At 41.6% G+C, this 24,482-nt stretch overlaps 1 protein-coding gene across 3 annotated transcripts in view; it reads left to right on the forward strand.

The window, feature by feature from the left end:
• Window positions 1-201: 201 nt before the first annotated feature.
• The window catches only part of IL1RL2 (interleukin 1 receptor like 2), a 35,693-nt gene continuing 11,412 nt past the window's right edge, over window positions 202-24,482 (forward strand). Inside the window, exons 1-8 of one of the 3 annotated variants that reach the window (XM_032840424.1) lie at window positions 202-270; window positions 746-807; window positions 1,881-2,115; window positions 4,783-4,978; window positions 10,230-10,389; window positions 13,804-13,878; window positions 21,943-22,072; window positions 22,836-22,972. In XM_032840424.1, the coding sequence (XP_032696315.1) occupies window positions 750-807; window positions 1,881-2,115; window positions 4,783-4,978; window positions 10,230-10,389; window positions 13,804-13,878; window positions 21,943-22,072; window positions 22,836-22,972 (991 nt within the window). In that variant the 5' untranslated portion in view covers window positions 202-270; window positions 746-749. The remainder of the gene's footprint in view (window positions 271-745; window positions 808-1,880; window positions 2,116-4,782; window positions 4,979-10,229; window positions 10,390-13,803; window positions 13,879-21,942; window positions 22,073-22,835; window positions 22,973-24,482) is intronic. The other 2 variants (XM_032840423.1, XM_032840422.1) reach the window with 2 other exon arrangements.

Below are 24,482 nucleotides of genomic sequence, written 5' to 3' on the forward strand. Positions count from 1 at the left end.
TGTGCGACTGAGCCAAGCGGGTGGGGCGCCGACCATCGGAAAGGTGTGGAGGGAAAGAGGTTGTTGGCAAACAAGGACGCGACAGATCCGGAGGCCAGAGATCACGACCCCGGGGCCGCCCCGGACCGGCTGGGCGACCTTGGGGGAGAGGGTTCCGTCTCTGGGCGAAAGTGCGCAGCTCCCGTCTACCAGCCAGTCCCGCGGCGTTCCGGCTTCCTTTCTCTTTTCCTGCCGACCTTTGGCAGGTCGGCCTGAGCTGGCTTCTCCCAGGTGAGCGGGTGGCGGGGGTTCCGTTTGGACTGCTGGGGCCCGGGAGGACCCCCGAGGCTAGGGACGCGCAGGGGAGGCTACGCGCGACTACGTGCTGGTGGGGATCGGCGTGGGGGGTGGCGCGTCTCCCACCGCGCGCAGGACGCAGACCCCGCCTCGCTGCCAGATGGCGGAGAAGGCGTACCCCGGGGCTGGGGGTCTCTGCTGCAGCCACTACCCTGACTATCTGAACCCGGGGGCTCCTAACCCCTTCCTCGAATCCCTCTGCAGCCGGAATTCTGCAGGTCGGGCGGGGAGGAGGGAGTATTTGGGGGCACGTCGGGTTAATGTGGGGCTAGAAGTGGAGGGCTCCCCACGAAGAGGGGGGGATTAGGCCTAATCCAGAGGCCTGGATTAGGATTTCTTGAGATTCATTGTCGCCGCTCTCGCCGTGCCCCATCCCCGCCCACCTTCTCTCTTCCTCGTAACCCAACAGGGGGATGCTGTCCTTGCTGCTCTGCGGACTGTCCCTCGCTCTCCCACCCTTTGTCCGAGCAGGTAGGTTCTAGGTTCGGCTGCCCTTGGGCCTCAGAGGCCACCCTCTCCTAACCCACCTCACTGTGGCTCTGAGAGAGTCCCCCTACTCCGCCCCTCAACCCCGTGCAGACCCCCCCAGGGGATCTCATGACACCAGAGCCTTGTGGTTACACTTACCCCAGGGGACTAGACAGAATTCCCTCTGAATGATGTAAGGGCAAGTTTCAGTTCCCAGCTTCTGACGCTCAGCCTCCAGTTCATCTTTGAGTTTTGAGGTGACTTTGGAGGGGAGGGGGTGGGGGAATAGGCAAATTTGGAAGTCTGGAGTCAGAATGCTCCAGTGGAAATAACACTATTTTATGACAAAGGGTCATTTTACGACCCAGGGTTAAAACACAGAAACCATCAACACAACATTTCTTCCAAGAAGAAACACGGTTTCTTCAGTGCAATTCAGTAGCAACGAACTTTAAAATGAGCAGATTTTTTTTTTAAAGGAGTCTTTTTTTGGGATGTATACTTACACCTTTTTGTGAAGACGGAGTGAAATACCTGGGTGGCAAAGCAGAAAGAAACGGGACAAGGAAGGCTCAGAATAGGAATGTTCACTCTGAAGGAAGAGGATGAAGGGGATTCAAGGTCTTGGAAGGGAATGGATGGAGAGAAATTATTCCAAATGGGGAGGACGAGTCCGTATGTTTTATGAACACATTTGAAGGACTTCCAATTATGCCTTCAAATCAGCAGAAGATTTACTGAACTCCCACACAGGAGATTCTCCAGTAAAATTTTAAACTGGCTAGAAAATTAAAGAGGCATTTTTAAAAAGGATTTTATGTATTTATTTGACACAGAGAGAGAGAGATCACAAGTAAGTAGAGGCAGACAGAGAGAGGGGGAAGCAGGCCTCTTGCCTAGCAGGGAGCCTGATGCAGGGCTCTATCCCAGGACCCTGAGATCATGACCCCAGCCGAAGGCAGGCAGATGCTTAACCATCTGAGCCACCCAGGCGCCCCTTAAAGAGGCATTTGTTAAAACTAATAATCAATAATGCTAGAGTTCTCTTTCATGATTTTCCCCCTTTCTTTCCCTAGATGCATGCAAGGATGTTAGTCTGCAAAATGAGGCACCTTCGGCAGGCCAACCTTTTGCTTTTGACTGTACACACCCACCACTAACATCTGGGAAAGTACATGTAACATGGTATAAATATCCTAGCAAAATCCCAGTATCCAAAAACACACAGTCTAGAATTCACCAGGAGCAAAACTGGATTTTGTTTCTCCCCCTGACACAGGAGGACTCTGGGATCTACCAATGTGTTATAAAGTAAGTTTCTCATTTAAAATAGAGCTCTCTTTCTCTCTGATATATCTCTATATGATATATGTATGTAAAAATATATAATGTTTTATATAAATATATATAAAATAATGTATATATGTGAAAATATAATAATAGTATATAACTGTATACATATACAATTCTTTTAGGAAAATTCTTAATAAATGTAGAAAATTCAATGAGAAGAATAGATAATAGTTTTCTAATTGTTACCAGATGGTTTCCAGTGAGGAAACCTCCATCATGGGGCCATAGGCCAGACCAGCTTAAAAACCTGTTTCTCCCAGTATTATTACTACCTTCTTAATTGGAATTCGGGAAGTGTGTATGACTGGTGGCACAGCCAGATAGGAATAAACCTCCTTTGAGCCCTTTTTGTAAGGGCTCTGTGATAGGGACTTAATGGTGATTCGGCATCACCATCAGCTGTGTTGTTGCCCCCATGCTAAGGCCTGTGCTGGGAAGTAGTGTAGGGGAGTGGCACAGGTCTGGTGGGAGACAGTTGAGCCTGGTGGGGGCTGTGGTGAGCCAGAAAGCATATTAGTCCCACCAAAGATAGTGGCCTATGTCTATGTCTACCTTCTATGAAAGGTAATCTTTCCCAGATTTTTAAAATCTGGGAGTTATAAACCAGGAAAGATTACCTTTCATAGAAGGTAGACATAGATGCTCTCTGTAAGTAAGTATTCTATTTAGAATACTTAAATCTGGGAGTTATAAACCGGGAAAGATAACCTTTCATAGAAGGTAGACGTAGATGCTCTCTGTAAGTAAGTATTCTATTTAGAATACTTAAATCTGGGAGTTATAAACTAGGAAAGGTAACCTTTCATAGCAGGTAGACATAGATGCTCTCTGTAAGTAAGTATTCTATTTAGAATACTTAAATCTGGGAGTTATAAACTAGGAAAGATAACCTTTCATAGACGGTAGACATAGATACTCTCTGTCATGAAATAAATGTGAATTCTCAAAAATCTTTAACATACAGAGATGAAACATACTTAGTCAACTGCTTATTTTTACTTTGAAGTAATTTCAAATTCATACAAAATTTGCAAAAATAGTATAAAGAAGCCCCATTTATCCCCCATTTAGATACCCTTTATCTAGATTGCCCATTATTTAACATTTTGCCACATTTACCTTAGAATTCTCTTTCACTCTCTCCCTCCGTATGTGACTCCTGAGCAACATGGATTTGAAGTGCACAGGTCCACTTATACACACATATTTTTTGATAAATACATTACTATAAATGTATTTTCTCTTGTGGTTTTCTTAACATTTTTCCCTCTAGCTTACTTTATTTAAGAATACAATATATGCTACACATAACATTTAGAATATGTATTAATCCACTGTTCATGTAATCAGTAAGGTTTCTTGTCAAGAGTGGACTATTAGGAGTTCAGTTTCAGGGGAGTCAAAAGTCATATGCGATTTTCAAGAGTGCAAGGGAGCCAGTGGCCCTAATGCCTGAGTTGGTCAAGGGTCACCTGTATGTGTATATTTACATACAATATTATGGTTTTCGGGGTTTCCTCCAAACTTTGAGCTGTATTCCTCATGTTCCTTTAACCTGAATAATTCAATGTGCCATTTGCTATCAACAAGGGGAGACGGAGAGGAGAAGGGAGTTGAGGGAAATTGGAAGGGGAGGTGAACCATGAGAGACTATGGACTCTGAAAAACAATCTGAGGGTTTGAAGGGGCGGGGGGTGGGAGGTTGGGGGAACCAGGTGGTGGGTATTGGAGAGGGCACGGACTGCATGGAGCACTGGGTGTGGTGCAAAAACAATGAATACTGTTACGCTGAAAAGAAATAAAAAATTTAAAAAAATTTTTTAAAAATTAAAAAAAAGCAACAAGGATATTCTCTTATAGAATCACAGAAGACTTAGCGTGCTCCAGAAATTCAACCACCACGTGATATTTTTATCTAATTCCCCATTCATATGCTAATTTTGTCCATTGTCTCGATTTTTCTTTATACATTTTTTTTTTTTTTCTTTCCGGGGGAGGGTCCCATCCAGCCTCATGAATTGCATTTGGCTGTCATACCTTCTCAGTCTCTTTTTATCTGGAATAGTTCCTCAGTCTGTTCTTCATGACGTTGACATTTTTTAAGGAGTACTTGGAATTATTTTATATACTAGCCCTCGATTTGGGTTTGTCAGATATTTCTTCAGGCGTAGGTTGAGGGTGAGTCTTCTGCGTTTCTGCAACAGAAACATTTTTTTTTTCCTTTTGTAATTAATGATTTGTGAGCCGCAGCCTGCCTGGGCTGGGGCAGAGCCTTTACTCAGTGTCTTTTCTTTCTTTCTCTCTTTCTTTCTTTCTTTCTTTAAAGATTTTATTTATTTATTTATTTGACAGATAGAGATCACAAGTAGGCAGAGAGGCAGGCAGAGAGAGAGAGAGAGGCAGAAGCAGGCTCCCTGTTGAGCAGAAAACCCGATACGGGTCTCAATCCCAGGACCCCGAGATCATGACCTGAGCCGAAGGCAGAGGCTTTAACCCACTGAGGCACCCAGGCGCCCCTTTACTCAGTGTCTTCATGATGAATTGGCAAGATGTGAAGATGAACAGCTTCGGATGATCTGGTGGTTATTTGAGTTCATGAGGTTTCCATTTGCCCTTTTCCTACAGCGGCACAGACACCTGTCACAGAATACATGTTAACCTCACTGTGTTAAGAAAAGACTGGTGTGGTATTTCTGGAAACGGCCAGCTGATTTTATCAGATGAATACAAACAAATACTTCACGCAGGAAGGGACGACAGCCTTACCTGTCATCTGAACTTCCCACAGAGTTGTGTTTTAGATTCACTGAAGTGGTATAAGGTAAAAAACCAAATAATTTTCCTATTGATATTTTTCTTCTTCTTTAAAACTTACCTGCTTTTTGAAGTTGGCTCTTTTCGGGCAGAATTAGTGAAGAGGTTTGTGTACCTAAGACAGATTTGTTTGCCAGTAGTTACTGATAATTTTACCCTCTAATTATTGTTTTTAAAATTAATAGTTATTACAACCTTATAATATTTTGTCACTTGGATTCACCGTCTCCCTACAATAATCATTTTCAGGCTACTTCCAGTATCCTTTTTTTATTTCCTGAACAGATTAATTAATTTCTTGGAATGCGTACTACATGCCTGTGATTCAATAATCCCAAAGTGTAAAAAGTCGCCCCTGGCAAGTGTCCTTCCCACTCCTGAGCTATATTTGCCCTGGGCCCATCACACCTTTCCTAACCTTTGGCTGCCATTGTTAGGGACTTGCCTTCTCTGCATTATTTCTGTATAATGCTATACAAGCAAATGAAACCATACCCTTGTCCTTCCATTTTTACGCAAACAGGGAATCCTAAACTCACCTTTCTGCGCCTTCCAGCGCTCTTTTCCTGGTTGTCCTGTCAGATGATAATGTCTAAGACGTAATCCTAGACACAGAGGGGGACAGGCTGCTTATTTAAGATGGGATTAGTTTTCCTGTAATTCTCTCTGCCTGTCGGCACTTGCTGGTCCAACCATCTGGGTCATGAGTTTTCTCTGTGGAAAGCTTTTTAGCTGCTGATTCAGATTCTTTAATGGAGATAGCCTTATGCCGTTTCTTATTTCTTCCTGAAGAAGTTTTGGTAAGATTCCTTTTTTTTGTAGGAAATCACTCATTTCCTTAAATATTTCAGATACTTGTATTGGTACCCAACTGCTTGTCATCTTTGCTCTTTTCGTGTCTAAATTCTGTGGTGAGGTTCTTCTTCTTTTTTTTTTTTTTTTTTAAGATTTTATTTATTTATTTGACAGAGATCACAAGTAAGCAGAGAGGCAGGCAGAGAGAGGGGAAAGCAGGCTCCCTGCTAAGCAAAGAGCCTGATGTGGGGCTCGATCCCAGGACCCTGAGATCATGACCTAAGCCGAAAGAAGGCAGAGGTTTTAACCCACTGAGCCACACAGGCACCCCGAGGTTCTTCTTTTAATCCCTTTTATGATGTATTTCTCTCTCACTCCTCACTTGACTAGTCTCATAAGAGAGTTGTCTGTTCTATTATTTTTTTTCCCAAAGAATCAAGTTTTGGCCTTGTTCATCCTTTCTATTATATGCTTCATGTTCATTTATTTTGTTTCTACTTTTCTGTCTCATGAGGACTGTGACAATGAATGTCCTTATTCCTGTTTGTTTGTTTTTTTTAAGATTTATTTATTTGAGAGAGAGAGAGTGCGTATGTGTGCATGCATGGGGAGAGGGGCAGAAGGAGAGAAAAAGAATCCTCAAACAGCCTGCTTGCTCAGTATGGAGCCCAAATGGGGCTTAACCCCAGGATCCTGAGATCATGACCTGAGCCAAAATGAGTTGGCTGCTGCTTAACTGCCTGAGCTGCCCAGGCGCCGCTTATCCCTCTCTTTTAACCCACGTTTGCCAGTGTGTGAATTTTTTAGGCTACATGCTGATTAGCTTTATAACTGTTAGGTTGTAGAGTATGTATATGAATAAGGTATTCAGTTTTATTGATGCTGCCAAGTTACTCTAAAAAATTTTATATTAGTTTTTATTCTCCTGTGCAATATTCTGGGCTCCCTAAAACCTTATGTGGGACTTTGTACTATAAGACTTATATTTTTTAAATCTGTCTGGTGGGTACAATTGTTACCTAATTGTTGTTTTAGTTTGCTTTTCCTTAATCATTAAGGAGGTGGACCAAATTTTTCATACGTTTATTGACCGTTTGGAATTCTCCGCTGAACTTCTGACTCCTATCTTTTGCCCTGTTAATTTATTTTTTCTTACCATTTCATTACTGACTTACAGGAGATTTTATGTATTTGTATATCCTGGGTACCAATGTTGGGAATGAATGAACAGTTTTCATTGAAGCATATGTATAGAAAAGGCATGAAGTATAATTGGACAAGCTTGATTGATTATCAGAACGTGAACACACCTTTTGGCTACTCCTTCCAACGATCAAGGTCAAGAATGAAACTACCACTCGGACCTCAGAAGGCTCGCTTCTGCCATCTTCCAAAAACTATGCCTCCCGAATTCCCTGACTCGTAATAGCATAGATTAGTTTTGCCAGCTTATGGACTTTATTGAAATTGAGTCCTATTGTATGAAGCTTTTTGTGTCTGACTTGCTTGGCTCAGTAGTAAACTTGTGAGAATCATCCTTTGAAGTGAGGATTGGTTCAGTCATTTTTTAGGACCATGATTTTAGTGGTTCAATGAAACCACATGGCCTGACAACTTGAGAATTGGACGGGGATGTTCTTCATTGTCAAGCCCTGACTCTAGCTTTTGTCCCTACATGCATAGGTTTGTCAAAAGCACTGTCTTAGTCTGTCAGCCATCACCTTCAGAATAATTGGTGATAGTTCTGAACACCTACTATTCCATTAATGAAAAGTTCATCTTTATAGAGGTTAAAGCTACCCCCTGTGCCTTTTCCACTTGCAAGGCTAATACCTGGTCCTTAGGTATTAGCCTTAGTTCAGGAAGTTTCTGCTGACTAGATGGATGGTGTCCAAGTTCTTTCTACCTCCAGTGTTTTTCATTTTGTGTATCAACTATTGGGCTAATGGAAAAATTACACAGTTATTCATTTAATGTGTGTCAGCAAGTATAATCAACACTCTGCATACTCTCTCTCATGATCCTCTTATTAACATTGCTCTCTACAATTTAATTATTTATTCTAAGATTTTATTTATTTATTTGACAGACAGAGATCACAAGTAGACAGAGAGGCAGGCAGAGAGAAGGAGAAGCAGGCTCCCCGATGAGCAGAGAGCCTGATGCGGGGCTCGATCCTAGGGCCCTGAGATAATTACCTGAGCCGAAGGCAGAGGCTTCAGGTGCCCCTACAGTTTAATTATTAGCAATAATCCTGTTCTAGGGAGCTCCTGGCTGGTCAGTCAGTGGAGCTTGTGACTCTTGATCTCAGGGTTGTGAGTTCAAGGCCCACATTGGGCATGAAGCCTATTTGGAAAAAAAAAAAAAAAAAATCCCCTCACAGTATCCCTGTTCTGTTCAAAGGGTATTGGTTGCCAGGCCACAGTCCCCTCCATCTCAGTTGGCTCTGATTGTGACATTACCCATTTTCCAAGTCCTGCTTTAGCCTTCTCAGGATATGGTGAGTCTCAGTTCCTCTCTGTGGTTTCTGTAGACTCTTCCTGAAGCATCCTATTTTCCACCTCACAGCCTTGCAACCATTCCCTTCTGACACCAGCATCAGGACCCTCTTGACAGTAGGACTCTTCTGGAATTTTTTTCCTCCTGGCCTGGACCTGTCATAGTCATAGATTTAAAAGCACTTGACATCTGTAGAGAGGTGGATTTTTAGGATCAACTTTGTTGCTACCTCAGCATTAAGATCAATGGATTTTTTTTTTTTAAGCACTTGTTTGGGCTTGTCCTCTACTCATTGAATCAGATTATCCATGGATGGGGTTCAGGTATTTTTATTTTTAAAATAGTGCTCAGGGGCCCCTGGGTGACTCAGTCAATTGGGTGTCTGACTTTTGTTCTCGGCTCAGGCCATGGTGGATGGGACAGAATAACTCTTAAGCTACCAGGGCTAGATTTTAATATGATTAAATCTTTATACACCTTGAAAGAAAGAATGAGTTGATCAGAAGGGGACTGGTCAATACTGGAAACATAGAAAGGGAGGCCTGGGGATTGCTCCTATCCAAGCTCTCTCTAGAGAAGACGTTTTCATCGTCCGAGGACCCAGTGCTGTTTGTTTGTCCCTACTCTCAAGAAGGGGGCACCACGTTATTGGAATCTGATGCCTTCACCCATCTGACTCTCACTGGTAATTCCCATTTTACTTGGTAAGCAATTGCCCAATTATAACTGGGTTTCCCAAATAAATAATAATGTGAGACTTCTAAAAATTCATATTGTAAATAAACAAATGCTCATTCCGGCATGATTGAGTTTCCCCTTTGTGAAGAATGGGTTCTGATGCTGAGCTAGCTACAGCTGACTCAGGGACAAGACAGCTGGACACGTGGGCAGTTAAATCTTTACCGGGGTTGTAAGTTGGTCCGCTATAGTAGGATTGTGAGCTTTCTAAGGACAGTGACTACATCCACCTGACAGCGCTTCTCACAACATAGCAAAGAGCAGGAACCTGAATGCTTGAATGAGTACGTGGACTCAGTAATCTGAGAACTTACTCTATAGAGCGTCACTTTCCAAAGAAAGGGGAAACGTTTTGAGAGAGTTTAGGAGGGGGTCTGTGAGACGGGAGAAGCATGAGAATGTGAGCTTGTGACAGTGTCCTGCCATGGACGGGGAGGCCTGCCCTAGGGGTGGTTGCCGAGGATGACAAGTGAGAAGGGCATTCCTGAGACTAACCAGGCCTCGGGCTGGTTTGGTGTGAGGTTGTTCTAGTTGATGTCATGGCAGCATCGGTGATGTAATGAGTTAGGTGACATCTGCCCATAAGCCTAGTCAGCAGACTTCGACTGTTGTTCAGGCCTCCAAGCAGAATGTTCTCGAAGAATTATTTTGGACCTCTGTAAAGTCCAACCTGATAGGTGGAGAAGGTGTATTTGAGCCTGGAACACAGTGGAAGAGCTCATTAATCACCTGGGCTTGCAGTCTTGGTATAGGGGCTTGGTGTCATGAGATGGTGGTTTACCAGGAGCTATGGGCCCCTGTGGGTGGAGGGCATTCCTGCCTATTCACACCCTCCTACTACGCTCCTCTGTGGGCCCACACAATCCTCCTCCATGTGGTCTGCCTTCTAGTTCCAGTAGCCCTCTTTCCTCTCAACTTCCATTAGACTTAATATTGACAGCGTGCACGATAGCTTCTAACATACTCGTCATATCTGTGGATATCTATCTGTAGATCTACCCATTGATACCTATAGATATAGATATCATTTTCAGTTAGAGTATAAATTACCCGAGGTCTAGAGATCACATGTTTCTTGCCTCTCCCCATGTTCATAGGGTGCTGTTAACCAGAAATGTAACTGATACACCAAAATACTCTTTGATTTAATTTATGTATATATATATATATATATATATATATATATATTTATATATTTATATATGTATGTATATTTTTGTATTTAGGACTGTGAAGAGATTAAAGGAGAACGGTTTATTTCCTGGGAAATGAAGCTTTCAGTGAGCAATGTTTCGGCAGAGGACGGAGGGAGCTATGCATGTCAAGCCCGACTGACACACACAGGGAAACAGTACACTGTTTTAAACAGCATCACCGTGAATATTGGTAAGTAAGCTTGTAGCTATTGCCTTGGCTTCCTCTTGGCTTTGCATGAGATGGCTGGCTTTTTGGGCAGCAGTGATTCTTTTTTTTTTTTTTTTTAATATTTTATTTATTTATTTGACAGAGATCACAAGTAGGTAGAGAGGCAGGCAGAGCGAGAGGAAGGAAGCAGGCTCCCCACCGAGCAGAGAGCCCGATGAGGGGCTCGATCCTGGGACCCTGGAATCATGACCTGAACCAAAGGCAGAGGCTTTAACCCACTGAGCCACCTGGGCACCCCATGGGCAGCAGTGATTCTTGATCTCAGTTTTCTTGAAGGTTCACAGGCTCTCAGACTTGCCATTGTTAGAATCTGAGGGTAGAAAGGAGAGGGCAAAGGGCATGAGCAGTTTTGTTTTCCTCATCTGGAAAAACAGAATACCCAACACTCTTTTTTTTTTTTTTAATATTTTATTTATTTATTTGAGAGAGAGAGAGAATGAGAGAGAGCATGAGAAGGGAGAAGGTCAGAAGGACAAGCAGACTCCCCATGGAGCTGGGAGCCCGATGCAGGATCATGACCTGAGCCGAAGGCAGTTGCTTAACCAACTGAGCCACCGGGCACCCGAATACCCAATACTCTTGGCATGAAAATTACATGAGAGCATGCGTGTAAAGTGGGTACTGGGTGCTGGGTGAAGTACGGGTGCTCAGGTAGCGGTAGATATTACAGTTACTCTTATTTTCCTCAGCCATCACTGATGTGACTACCTTGCTGGTCCATCTCAACATTGGCCTCCCCCGCCCACAGCAAGCAGAGTTCAAGGTCTCTGGGCTGGGCTAGAAGGAACCCTAAAGATTATTTAGTTTAAGACATTGATTTTATAGAGGCCCAAGAGGGGGTGACTTAGGAAGCTTACAAAGCTGGTTAATGACAGAAACAGGACCAAGACAAAGGCTTGTGGTGCCCAGATGAGCATCGTTTCTTCTCTGCACGTTCAGAAGATCTTGCTACGGTGTCTTTTGCTCCTTTCTCAGTAGACAGTTGTCTTCTATGTTGATTCATCTAAATGGAAAGAGCTGAAGACTGAATAGTTCTTTTTTCTTTTTGAAAGATTTTTGTTTATTTGAGAGAGAGAGAGAGAGAGACAGTGTACAATCAGGGAGAAGAAGGAGAAGCAGGCTCCCCACTGAGCAGGGAGCTCAATGCAGGATCCTGGGATCCTGAACTGAGCCAGAGGCAGACACTTAACTGACTGAACCCCACAGGTGGTGCTCCTGAATATTTCTTTGACTTGAACCATCATGTCTGTCACTAATTTCTGTCAGACTTCATCGTACTGGGTGGTACCTAGCAATTTCTTGATGGTGTGGCTCTCTCGGACCATGTGTTCAGCATCGGTGGCTTCCTGTTCCTCCCCCACCAGAACCCTTTACTTAAGAAAATTAACTATTACATTTTGTGATTTTTATGTTCTTGGGTTTTATGTTACCTGTTATCTCTCCAGATGTAAGCAAAAAAGATCTTTGTCTTGTGCACAGTTGAATCTCCTTCATCTAGCCCAGTGCCTAGACTAGATTAGGCATAGACCCGTTTATTAACTGAGTGGTTGCTGACTATCATGCTTAGTTTTCCATTGATAACTGAAGGAATTCCTTGAAAGGAAAATGGAGACTACCTCAAGAGGTCATTGAGTGCAATAGTCTATATTTTGTATCCTTGCAATAAACACTTATTTATGATCTAGTGTATGCCCCAATTGTTGGAACCTGATAATTAAAAACTTAAAAAAAAAACCCATCATTTCTTCTATTGAGAAGCTCTCAGCCTGGTGGTAGTAGAGCTGGAGATGTAAATGAATCGTTTTCACATCATGCAGTAAGGATAGAGTTATATAGATGGTGTCTGGGAAGGAAAAGAATCAGAAGTAGCCAGAGGGGAGGCAAGCAAATGGTCTTGGAAGGCTTCCAAGAGGAAATGGCTTTTCAGCTGAATTTTGAAGGATGAGTCAAATTTATAAAGGTAAAGAGTCAGGCAGAGCAGAGAAAATAGTCTAAGACAAAGCATGGAAGGGTCTACCTGCGTAGTTTGTATTGGGTCTAAAGTTAAATTTGTTAGAGCCTATGTAAGCGTGAGGTAAGGAGTGATGGGAACTGATACTCAGTCTTCACAAGGGTGCCGACAATCTGAACTCGAGTGGAAGTGGCAAGGGATTCTTCTTTGGGGACTAATTTATTTATTTTTTAAAAAGATTTTATTCATTCATGTGGCAGAGAGAGAGATCACAAGTAGGCAGAAAGTCAGGCAGAGAGAGAAGGGGAAGCAGGCTCCCTGCTGAGCAGAGAGCCCGATGTGGGGCTCGATCCCAGGCCCCTGGGATCATGACCTGAGCTGGAGGCAGAGGCTTTAACCCACTGAGCCAGCCAGGCACCCCCTTCGGGCAGTAATTTAGTGGCTCTCTACTAAGTGCCTAATAAGGCCAGGTCCTGTGGTTTGTGGAGAGAGCATGAAAAGGAGGAAGCACCCATGACCACCCCTCTGACTGAGCTTTGAAGTCTGAGCAGGGAAGGGAAGCAGAGATAAGTCAAATAGTCTGCTAGTGAGATGTGTAATTACCAAAGAGATGAATGCCATGAGCGAGTGGAAAGTATGAGATCGAACAGACAAGGACCTGTTGAGAAGACTGAGGGTCAGGGAAAGCTTCTTGATAATAGTGATGCTGACAGTCAGGACACATTAACTGAGTGATGGAGTGGGCAAGATTTTTCTCGACTGAGGGAGCCCTGTAACAAAACAGACCATGGTATGTGCGAATAATGGGAAGTAGGCAGGTGGACGGGAGCAATGTTGAATGGGGGAGGTCATGCGAGGTAATGAGGGTAGAGAAGTAATCAGCAAATGGGGAAGGGAATAAGTGGAGAGAAACAAAGGGCTGGGAAGTCAGTATGAGGGAAGACAAGTCTCACAGCGGGGTGAAGGAATGGGAGAACCAAAGAACAAAAGAGGACCAGATTTAAAGAATACGGAAAAACAGGGATGGAGGTTGGAGCAGTGGGACCAAACATAAAACATTAGGATCATTCTCTCTCCCTAACTGGGACCTAGACCAGAACTTGGCTTAGAGCCACTGCTTTTAAACTGTAATGGGATTATTAGGTAATAAGATTTTATTTCACAATCTCATCAGTTTACATTTATATCAAATATAGAATGGTGAAGCGAAATCTCCTGGTAGCCCAGGTCTTAGGGTTTTTGCTCAGCAAATCAATTTCTGGTTTAAAAATATGCATTTAAGAGGCAGTAGCTTATCATGCCTTGGCTCATGTTTAGGTAAGACCTGCTCAGTGCCATGTTTTCTTTACACTATAACTGGATAAATAGTTGGAAATGTATCATACATGATTCTAATGCAATTTCATGTGCGTATGATTTTTTAGCAGAAACAAATGGATATGCAGGAAGAATTCCTAAAATCATTTATCCAAAAAACAATTCAATTGAAGTACAACTGGGTGAGTAAAATTATTGAAACCATTGAAATCACTAAGGGCAGATTAATATACATGTTTAATATAAAACCAGTTAAATTTCATTGAATGTTCTGAAACTTGATGAAGCATTTTAAAAATTCATGTCAAAAAATGTTGGAAAAATTTAGCAGGAAAATAATTGAATAGAAGAATAAAGAGAGATCTTTTCTAGTAAATAGTGAAGTATGTTTAATTATAAAGCAACAGTATGTAAGTACTGGTATTTATATACAAATAGATTAAAGCAACATAATGGAAAACAATAAACATATCCTAGGACATACAACAATTTAGTAAAGGAGATTTGTGGCATTTAAAAATATGTAGGGAAGGAGAGACATAGTGTATGTGTGGTATGAGTGTAACTTTTTAAATGTGAAGAATATGTAGTTCATTCTTTACCTCAGACAGAAAAATACAATTTTGATGAATTAAAAAACTACATATAAAAATAAACCCACAGAAGTACCATTTAAAACTGAGATAAATTTATACCTAACCTCAGAATGATGTGCTTTCTATGCATAAAATCAGTGGAAGAAATCACAGAAGATTAAAAATTATACTCACATAGAAGCGGTAAATGTCTATATACAGGAAAAATGGTAAAGTTAAAATGTGAATGACAAACTAAGAGAGAATGTTTGGGACAGAGATCTCAAAAAACAGGTAATATCATTTCTGTACAAAAATATCAACAAATCAAGGACTAAGAATAATCCAAATGAGGCAAATGAATAATTCACAGAAGGAAAAAAAAAGACTAACAGAGTATGAAAATATATTCATCTGAAATAAAAGAAATGTACATGAAAACAATGATATGTATCTAAGAAATTGGTAAGTATTAAAACATGTAAATACCAGGGGCACCTGGGTGGCTCAGGGGGTTGGGCTGCTGCCTTCGGCTCGGGTCGTGATCTCGGGGTCCTGGGATCGAGTCCCGCATCTGGCTCTCTGCTCAGCGGGGAGCCTGCTTCCCTCTCTCTGCCTGCCTCTCTGTCTACTTGTGATCTCTCTCTGTCAAATAAATAAATAAAATCTTAAAAAAAACATGTAAATACCAAATATTAGCAAGTATAACATAAAGGGTGTTCTAATACATTAGTGGCCACAAATACAAGCGATCCCTTTAAAACATTTGTGTTTAAAGCTCCTCAACGGTTTTCCATCTCACTCAGAATAAAATTTTATTTTGAATTCAAAAGTTCCTGCATTCCCAGCATGGCCCTCCACAGCTGACTTCCCCTTGCCAGTCCTCACACTGGTAAGCTCACACTTGATCTCCCTGATATACCTGCGGTTCCTTGAACATCTCAGGCACATCTCCACCTCAGGGACTTTGCATATGCCTTTCCCTCTGCTTGAAATGCTCTTCCCCACACAGCTCTATGGTCCCTTCCTTCACTTCCGTCGGGTCTCCAATGAATGTCATCTCACTTGACCACCACATTAAAACAGCACCATTCTGGGGTGTTTGGGTGGCTCAGATGGTTACGCGCCTGACTTCTGTTCAGGTTATGATCTTGGGGTCCTAGGATTGGGCCCCACATTAAGCTGAGTGGGGAACCTACTTCTCCCTCTGTCCCTCACTCTTTTCGTGCTCTCTCTCTTGCTCTCGCTCAAAGAAATAGATAACATCTTAAAAAACAAAAACAAAGCACACCTCACTCACCATCATGCTCTATCCCCTGAGCTCTGTTTTCAGTAAAGTACTTATCCCTACCCCACATAGTTTGTCTTGGTATCTCTAATTCTATTTAAATGCTGCTTAGGAGCTGTCATTTTGTCTGTTTTTTTCCTTCCTATATCACCAGTGATCAGAACAGTTTCTAGAACAGAGCAGATGCTCAAGAAATGGTTGCTAAGTAGCTAAATAAATGAGTGGACTGGTATCAACTTTGTAGAAGGAAATGCCAATATGTGTTCAGAACCTTCACAAATAACGTTTGACTCAGTATGTTCTAGGTGGTAAACAACATACAACAGAAACAGATCCCCAGGGCCCCAGATAGAGACAGATAGATAGACAGAGATATTGTGCTTACCATGTTTAAGGAAGGAAAAGACATGATTGCAGCTTTCAAAAGACAACTGCAGACTTTTAAAAAATGACCATATCAAATTTGAAAAAGATCAAATCAAATATCAGAATTGATAAATATAATAACCAAAACCAAAAACTCAATAAAGGGTTTAAGATTTTATTTATTTATTTGTCAGAGAGAGAGAGAGAGAGAGAGAGTGAGCGCACAGTCAGACAGAGTGGCAGAGGGAGAAGCAGGCTCCCTGCTGAGCAAGGAGCCCGATGTGGGACTCGATCCCAGGATGCTGTCATGACCTGAGCTGAAGACAGCCGCTTAACCAACTGAGCCACCCAGGTGTCCCTCGATAAAAGGTTTAGAAGCTTATGAGACACCTGAAAAAAGTTACTGAACGAAAATATAGGTCAGGAAAAAAATGCCTAGGATTAAGCACAGAGAGACAGAAGACTAAGAAATACAGAGGTTAGAGAGAAAGGATACACAGAGCTAACATGTATATAATTGCAATCCCAGAAGAAAGAGAAAAGAGAAAATGGGAGCAGAGACAGTATTATTTAGGTGATAATCTGAGAATATTGAAACTGATAGACACATTAATTCAAAGATGCTGTAAGCTAAGGAGACTCAGCAGGACAAATAAAGGCAAACCTACACCTTGAAATACCAAAGTGAAACTGCAGAAAACCCAAAACAAAGGAAAAATATCTTAAAAGTTAGAAGAAGAGGAAAAAAATAAACCCATCCTCTATGCGCAACAGTAAGCCCACTGTTTGAATTTTTAATGGAAAGAGTGGAGGTTGTCTGCTGAAAAAAAAAAGTGCTGCTAATTTTATAGTCAGTGAAAATATGACAAACTAAAAAATGACAAAATTTGTTAAGTACAGTCTTACACCAAAGGAGCTACTACAGTATTCTTTAAGCAGGAGGAAATGTTTCTAGATTGTGAATCAGCTATGGAGGAGGGAAGGAAGTAGCAAATGTTGGCAAAAATAAGTGAGTAAATCCAAATGAACCTTGACTCTATGAGGCAATAATGATGATGACTGTTCATGGAATTTAAAATATATATGGAATTAGAATTCACAACTGCATTTGCCTGTCTGTCGGGAGAAGGCTAAAAGCAATTGCATCCTAAGACTTTACATTCTCTTAGAAGAGGATAGAAATAATAATATCAGACTTTGATAAGTTCAAGGATCTCTGTTTTAATATTCAGGGTAACCCTAAAATAATAAAATTTCAAAGATAGAGCATTATATGGAATAATTAAAAAATAATCAAGAGGAAGGTAAGAGGAAATCCAAAAGAAGGAGTCAAAAGATAGCAAGAGGGAAAAGACAGATATAGGACAGATGCTACAAAAAAAAAATATATATATGATATATATATATATGATATATATGATATATGATATATATGATATATGATATATATGGATAGTTGATTTAAACGTGCATCTGTCACCGATTTCAGGATGGACTAAACGCTCCAAATAAAGATTGTCATACTGGATTTGAAAGAACAAATCAAAACTCTGGGTTGTTTACAAGATGCTGGAAGAGAAAAGAGTAGAAAATGATATATGGTATAAACACTAACCAAGATAATGTTGGTATAATTATATTAATATCAAAGTAGATCTGAAGGTAGAATCCATTATTAGAGGTGAACAGAGATCCTTCATAATGACTAAAAGTTCAATAGTGAACCTGTAGATACATAATAACATGGCCTTAAAAGTGTGTGTTTGTGAACGTGTGTGTATACATGCAGAAAGACATAGCCAGTTCAGGATTAAGTCCACACTAATAATGGAATAATAATAATGACACTTTGCAAGGTAGCTGGTAGAACAAAGCAAGCAGAACACCCTATCGCAACAAACAAAATGTGCCCAACAAATGGCCTAATGTTCATATCATAGAACCCCGAGCCCAGCTGCTACAGATTACACATTCTTTCTAAGCAAAATGAAATGTTTAATAAAGGGAGGCCTGGGTGGCTCAGTTGGTTAAGCACCTGCCTTCAGTTCAGGTCATGATCCCAGGGTCCTGGGATTGAGCCTCACATGGGGTTTCCTGCTCTGTTCCTTCCTCTCCCTCTGCCAATGCCCCCAGCTTATGCTTGCTGTCTCTCAAATAAATTAATAAAATCTTTAAAAAGAAAAAAGAAATGTTTAATAAAATCAACTGTATATTGGACTGCAAAGCTAGACTTTATAGAAAACAATAGAATAAAAAAACTCTCTAGATATCCTATGGATAAAAGTAGAAATCAGAAAATATTTTGACAATGAATACTCATGAAAAGTTTATACCAAGGCTGGTGGGATACAAAAATTTGATCAGAGCACGCTTGATAGCCTGAATTAGGAAAGGAAGCTAGTTGAAATATCCATGAGATGCAAGCTCACCCCTGAAGACAGAAAAGGAGAAGCAAAATGAATCCAACAAAATGGGAGAAAGGAGGTGAGCGGTAATCACAGACAATAGTGAAATAGTAAATGAACATGCAATTGAGTGATTAACAGGAAAGAACTTAGTTTTCTGAAAAGTGGAACATGATTGCTAAGCCCCTGAATGATTAAGAAAAGAGAGAAAGCACAATCTGAAGGAAAAAGAGACCATCACCATAGATCATATACACATGAGAAAGGTCAGAAAAGAACACTCTGGAAAATCTAGTGCCAAACAATTTGAAAATCTAAAAAGAAATGGGCAGTTTCCATAAAAACCAGCACATAGGATCTGGCACAAGAAGATACAGATTTCAAAATTGGCATATGACTAGAAATAAAAAATCTTGTCATGAACAAAATTCTAGATCCACCTGGCTTTACTGGTGAACTCTACGAAACATTTAATAAAGAAATCCAACAGATTTAAATAGTTTCACAGAGTAGAAAAAGAAGAAACTGTTGTTAATTCATTTTATTAGGTCAGGAAAATCTTGACACTTGGATCCAACAAGGACGTCGTTATAAAGGAAATTTCAGGCCAATCTCATTCATCAACACAGATGAAAAAATTTAAGCACATTCTTTTTTTTTTTTAATTTTCAGTGTAACAGAATTCATTGTTTATGCACCACACCCAGTGCTCCATGCAATACGTGCCCTCCATAATACCCACCACCTGGCTCCCCCATTCTTAGCAAATTTATTTTAGCAGCATACCCAAAGAGTGATACATTACGGTTCAGTTGGTTTATGTGAAACAATGCTAACTTGCCTCATATTATGTAAGTCATCCTTTTTTATTTTACATAACAAACCAAAAAAGAAAAAATAATACACTTATAGATACTGAAAAGCCATTTAGAACGCCTGAACTAGGAATTTATTATTTAAAAAGAAAACACTCTTTTAAAACTATGAATGAGAGACTATGGACTCTGAAAAACAATCTGAGGGTTTTGAAGGGGCGGTGGGTGGGAGGTTGGGGGAACCATGTGGTGGGTATTAGAGAGGGCACGGATTACATGGAGCACTGGGTGTGGTGCAAAAACCATGAATACTGTTACGCTGAAAAGAAAAACAACAACAACTAGGAATGTAAGGGAATGCCCTTAATCTAATTTTAAAAAATCTATCTTTAGAAGCCTATAGAAGAAACAACATGCTCAAGACTGAACTATTAAACACATTTCCTTTTTTTTTGAGGGTAAGCCAGACAATTTAGTTTTTGCTGAATTTGGTAAGTTGATTATAATGTTGGTATGGAAAAGTAAAGACTGAATAATAGTCAAGACACTTTTAATGAAAAAGAACTAGCTGAGGGATTTGTACCACCCAATTTCAAGATTTAATAAAAAGCTACCGTGGCTTAGAGAGTGTAGTTCTGATACAAGGTAGACGGTGGGTTAGAATTGAAGGCCCCCAGAAATAAATCTGCTATATTATGCCCTTGATTTTGGTGAGGCTGACACTATACTAGGAGAGATGTGATCTCTTCAACAAGTGGGACTTGACAATGGGACAGAATATGGAATAAAATAAAAACTTGACCCCTTTCTCACACTGTTTATAAAAATAATTTCAAGTGAGTTGTAGATCTAAGTATGGAAGTCAGAATGATGCATTTCTAGGAAAAAGTCCTTCATGATTTGGGGTAAGGAAAGATTAAAAAAAATAAAGACATATTAGTCAATGACTAGTCTTTTTTTTTTTTTTAAGATTTTATTTATTTGACAGAGATCTCAGGTAGGCAGAGAAGCAGACAGAGAGAGAGGAGGAAGCAGGCTCCGTACCGAACAGAGAGCCAGATTCGGGGCTTGATCTCAGGACCCTCAGATCATGACCTGAGCTGAAGTCAGAGGCTTTAACCCACTGAGCCACTCAGGTGCCCCTCAATGACTAGTCTTGAGGTAGAATTTGACAAGTACGACCACAGCAAACATAAGAACTTCCATTTATTGAAAGACAAGTCCACCTACCAGAAGGCGAAGCATACCGCTGTGACGGTTTACCACAGAGGGCACCAGCATGGCCAACAAAGGTCTAAAAACGTGGTGGAGCAGGTGCCATCTAGGGCAGCGCAAATTCAATCCAAGGTGTGAGATCAGACAGCACCGAGTTGGCGAAAATAAATAGACTGAGAACAGCACATACTGCTGAGCCCGCCCTCTTACATGTGCTCGTCTACACTGCTGGTGGGAACGTAAATCGGTACAGCCGTGCTGGGAAACGATGTGGCATCTCTTTTAAAGTCGAAGATACGCATCACCTACGATCTACCGATTTTACCGGTAGATGGGCATGTGTACCGTCACAGACACGGGCGTGTATACAGGACAGGTGTGTACTGGCGCCCCAGGAGGTGTGCAGCGGGGAGTAGTCTTCACACTACAGCGATGCAGGTGTGTGCGGAGCAGCAGTACAAGAAATAGAGATGCACTAGTGTATTCTCTTCACAGAGTGGAGTAGAGCTACATGCAACAGCACAGATGAGCATCACAAACAAAACGTGGGGCAACAGAAGCTACAGTTCAAGTGTGAATGCGGAAGTGTTAGAGTATAAAGCAGGCAAGGGGCGGGCATGGGGAAGGCTTCTGGATTTCCAGCCAATCTGCTCTTTCCTGATGGGGTCAAAGAGGTATGGATGAGTGCTTTGCATTCATGTCCTATACTTTTTACTCTACATGGGTTGTAGTTCATGATTTAAAAAAACAAAAAAACAAAAAACTTAATTCCACCTAGAATAAAGAAATATAGATTGTGTAGAAATAATTTTTTGTGTAGAGTAAATAGATGGAAGGTATTAGGCTCAAGGAGCAAAATAAAATAAAAATAGAAAACCAGTAAATATAAAAATTAAATAAAAATATAAAACTATTAAATATAGGAGTGCCTGGGTGTCTCAGTGGGTTAAAGCCTCTGCCTTCAGCTCAGGTCATGATCTCGGGGTCCTGGGATCGAGCTCCGCATCAGGCTTTCTGCTCAGTGGGGAGCCTGCTTCCCCTGCTCTCTCTGCCTGCCTCTCTGCCTACTTGTGATTTCTGTCTGTCAAATAAATACATAAAATCTTTAAAAAAACCTATTAAATATAATTCGTGACTGTGTGTGATGGGGTCTAAGAGGGGTCACGATTGGTGAAGTTTCTTTCTCTCACATATGACCTTGGGCAAGTCACCAGTCGATCTGAACTTCAGTGTTCTTATCTGTAGAGCCTCCTCTTTCCTGATGGTAGGAATGTTTTAAAGGTGAGAAGACTGAAGGAGATGATGTGTGTGAAATACTTTGTAAAGTTCTTTGCTAAGTTTCCTAAGACTGGTGGTAGTGTCTGTGTCCCAAGCTGGTGATACTTGGCTGCACATGGGTATCTCTTTACAAAATAGACATTCTGGAAGTTTCCTTGTCCCTGTGATCTCTGTCTAGGGAGAGAATAAAGAGGAACATAGATCTCCGGGGTGAATTTTTGGTAACCAAATGATATTCAGGATATTGTTTAGGTGACCACTTTTTGGTAGGCTTTTCACATAACATTGATGAATTTTTTTATAGGCTCCCCTCTTATTGTGGACTGCAATATCACAGACACTAGGGATAATACAAATCTCCGGTGCTGGAGGGTCAACAACATGTTGGTGGATGATTATTATAATGAATCCAGACGCATCAGAGAAGGATTTGAGTAAGTTTTGTGTTTTTCTGGCTTCCCTAAAAGCCGACAAGAATTTCCTCACTTAAGTTATTTTGTTGCTAGTACTACTTTTGTAGATGCTTCTCAATGACTCCTCAACCCTCTTTGGCTTTGTCTCTCAAAGATCTCCTCAGCACTGTGCAGGGCCGAGCTTCTTGTTCAGAGAAGCGTGAGGCCCATGTTATCAAACTTCTCATGTCCTAGTTAGACACGTGAGGCAAAACATCAAGTATGGGCTTCACAGAACAAAATCTCTTTCAGTTAGTCCTTAAAACCAGCCTCATTCCTATTTCGTTATATCATGACCCATAGATCCTCAAGGCTTCAGTAGCAAAGTGGGCAGCAGCACAGGGACTCTTGGGGGAAACAGGACTTAATCATGAACTAATTGCATGGTAGAAACCCAATTTGTGGTGGTCTAATTGGGGTGGCATCAAGCAAGACTCACTAGTCCAAGGGATGGAAGAACTGGTGTTGGGTCCATGTAGAGTAGGTAAATTAGCCTAAGTGGAGATGACCAGGGGAAGTCTCTGGAGGGCTGAGGATGCTGTCTGTCCCTGTCCAGAAGAAAATGCAAGTCTGGAATGGCCACCATGCATGCACCTCACCTAGCTAGTCCATGAAGCATTCTCAGGGTAACGTGATGGCCCAAAGTGTTCTCTGGAGAGAGAATTTTATTCTCTAGACTGAAGATGATACTCTATGCTGGGGAACTAAGACTCATGTATAAATGATTGGCTCATTTCTTTTATAGATCACACATTTTTTTCCAGAAAGATATTTTTTACACAGTGAACATAACCTTCTTGGAAGTGAAAATGGAAGATTACGGCCATCCTTTTGTCTGTCACGCTGGAGTGTCCGCAGCATATTTTATTTTAAAACTCCCAGGTAATGGTTTTGAGGGATACACACTGTTCAGAGGGTTCAAAATGATGACAAGGAGACAAGTGTCTCCTTGTAGCAAAGCGATATTCAGTAGGGAAACTCAGCATTAATTTCTTGTTTGGCATTTGATGGTTTTAATCTCATTTCCAGAGCAGAGGGGAGGTCAGTGCTCCTGAAGGCAATGAGTGACCAACTCAAGAATATCGGGCCGTCACTCCTGTCTATTACCAGAGACTTTATGACTCATAAATATTGTACGGCATGGTCTTCTTACTGTGACCATTGCAGTACCAAGATCCCTGAAGTCTATACGTTATAGGTTCCCAGACCTGGGTCCTCCCAAAGGAGAAGGTGGCATTGTTGTTCCAAGAGCTGGGGAAGGACAGAGAGAAGTGGAAGGATGGGAGGGAAGTGTGGATCCATCTAAGAGTTAGAAGCTAGAGGCTCAAACACATGGTCAGGATCAGATCAGGGACCTGTGTGCAGAGAAGTTCCACTTGGCTGTGCTGGGACTTAATCAATGGATTGCTATTTCAGTTGACCCAGAATGCATTTTAGTTATTGTGCTTTATCGTGAGATTTATTTAAAGACATATAGTAGTGCATGGGGTGTCTTTGATCTCAAACTGTTTGCAACATGGTGTCACCTAGGGCAGGTCATGATAAGCTCTTTAGGGAGTAATTTTAAAAAAATGATTGTGCTCTTTGAACACATTTGAACACAAGAAAAGAGAATTTTACCTTCTACCCCCCCCCATACACATATACATGCATACACACCTTCTTGTGTAGACTAGAACACCAGGAAGGGACAGAAAAAGGAAGTGGTGTATGTGGTGGGTTCTAAGAATGGAGAGACTTTCTCTTCCTCTGTCCTTCTGTCCTTCTTCCTCTTTCCAAATTCTCTCCTTCCCAGAGCCTCCTTCTGTGCCATCACTGGTCTTGGGCGGTGGCAAGGGAGAAAGCTGTGCTGTTCCTCTTCTGGGATGTGTAGGTGCCTGAGCCTGTTTTCAGGGACTTGACATTCCAGGAGAACCGGTTCTCCTTCTTGATCATCTCCCACCCACTGCTTTTGCCATAATCGCTCTGCCCTGTGTTTGCAAAGCAGAGCAGGGGTAGACACCCTTTCTGCCCTTTCCCAGACTGTGCCTTGCAGACAGCCCCCCAGTGCAGACCTTGTTGGCACAGGGAGGATAAGGGGGGAGTTTGGCTCTCGGCCAATCTCAGGGAGACAACAAGGGTTTTCAGGGGAGACAGCTGATGGCTCTTTATGTATGACAGGCATCGTGCTGTCAGTTTTGAGTGCTTGTGAAAGCAGTTATGACAGTGGAACAATCAGGAATGTGCCACAGAACCACCGGGGAAGGTCTTCCAATAAGCATGTTCAAGGCTGTACATCGGGAGAGTCTAGTAGTGTGTGCTAAGTGAGACCTGGCAGTGTGTTTGTTTTGAGAGCAGTCCTCATGCCCTCAAGCCCAGCTGTGGCCACCATGAGGAGCCAGGCTTCTACTGA

Source organism: Lontra canadensis, unplaced genomic scaffold, assembly GCF_010015895.1.
Source record: "Lontra canadensis isolate GAN:19392208 unplaced genomic scaffold, GSC_riverotter_1.0 scaffold112, whole genome shotgun sequence".
In the NCBI taxonomy this organism is placed as follows: domain Eukaryota; kingdom Metazoa; phylum Chordata; class Mammalia; order Carnivora; family Mustelidae; genus Lontra; species Lontra canadensis.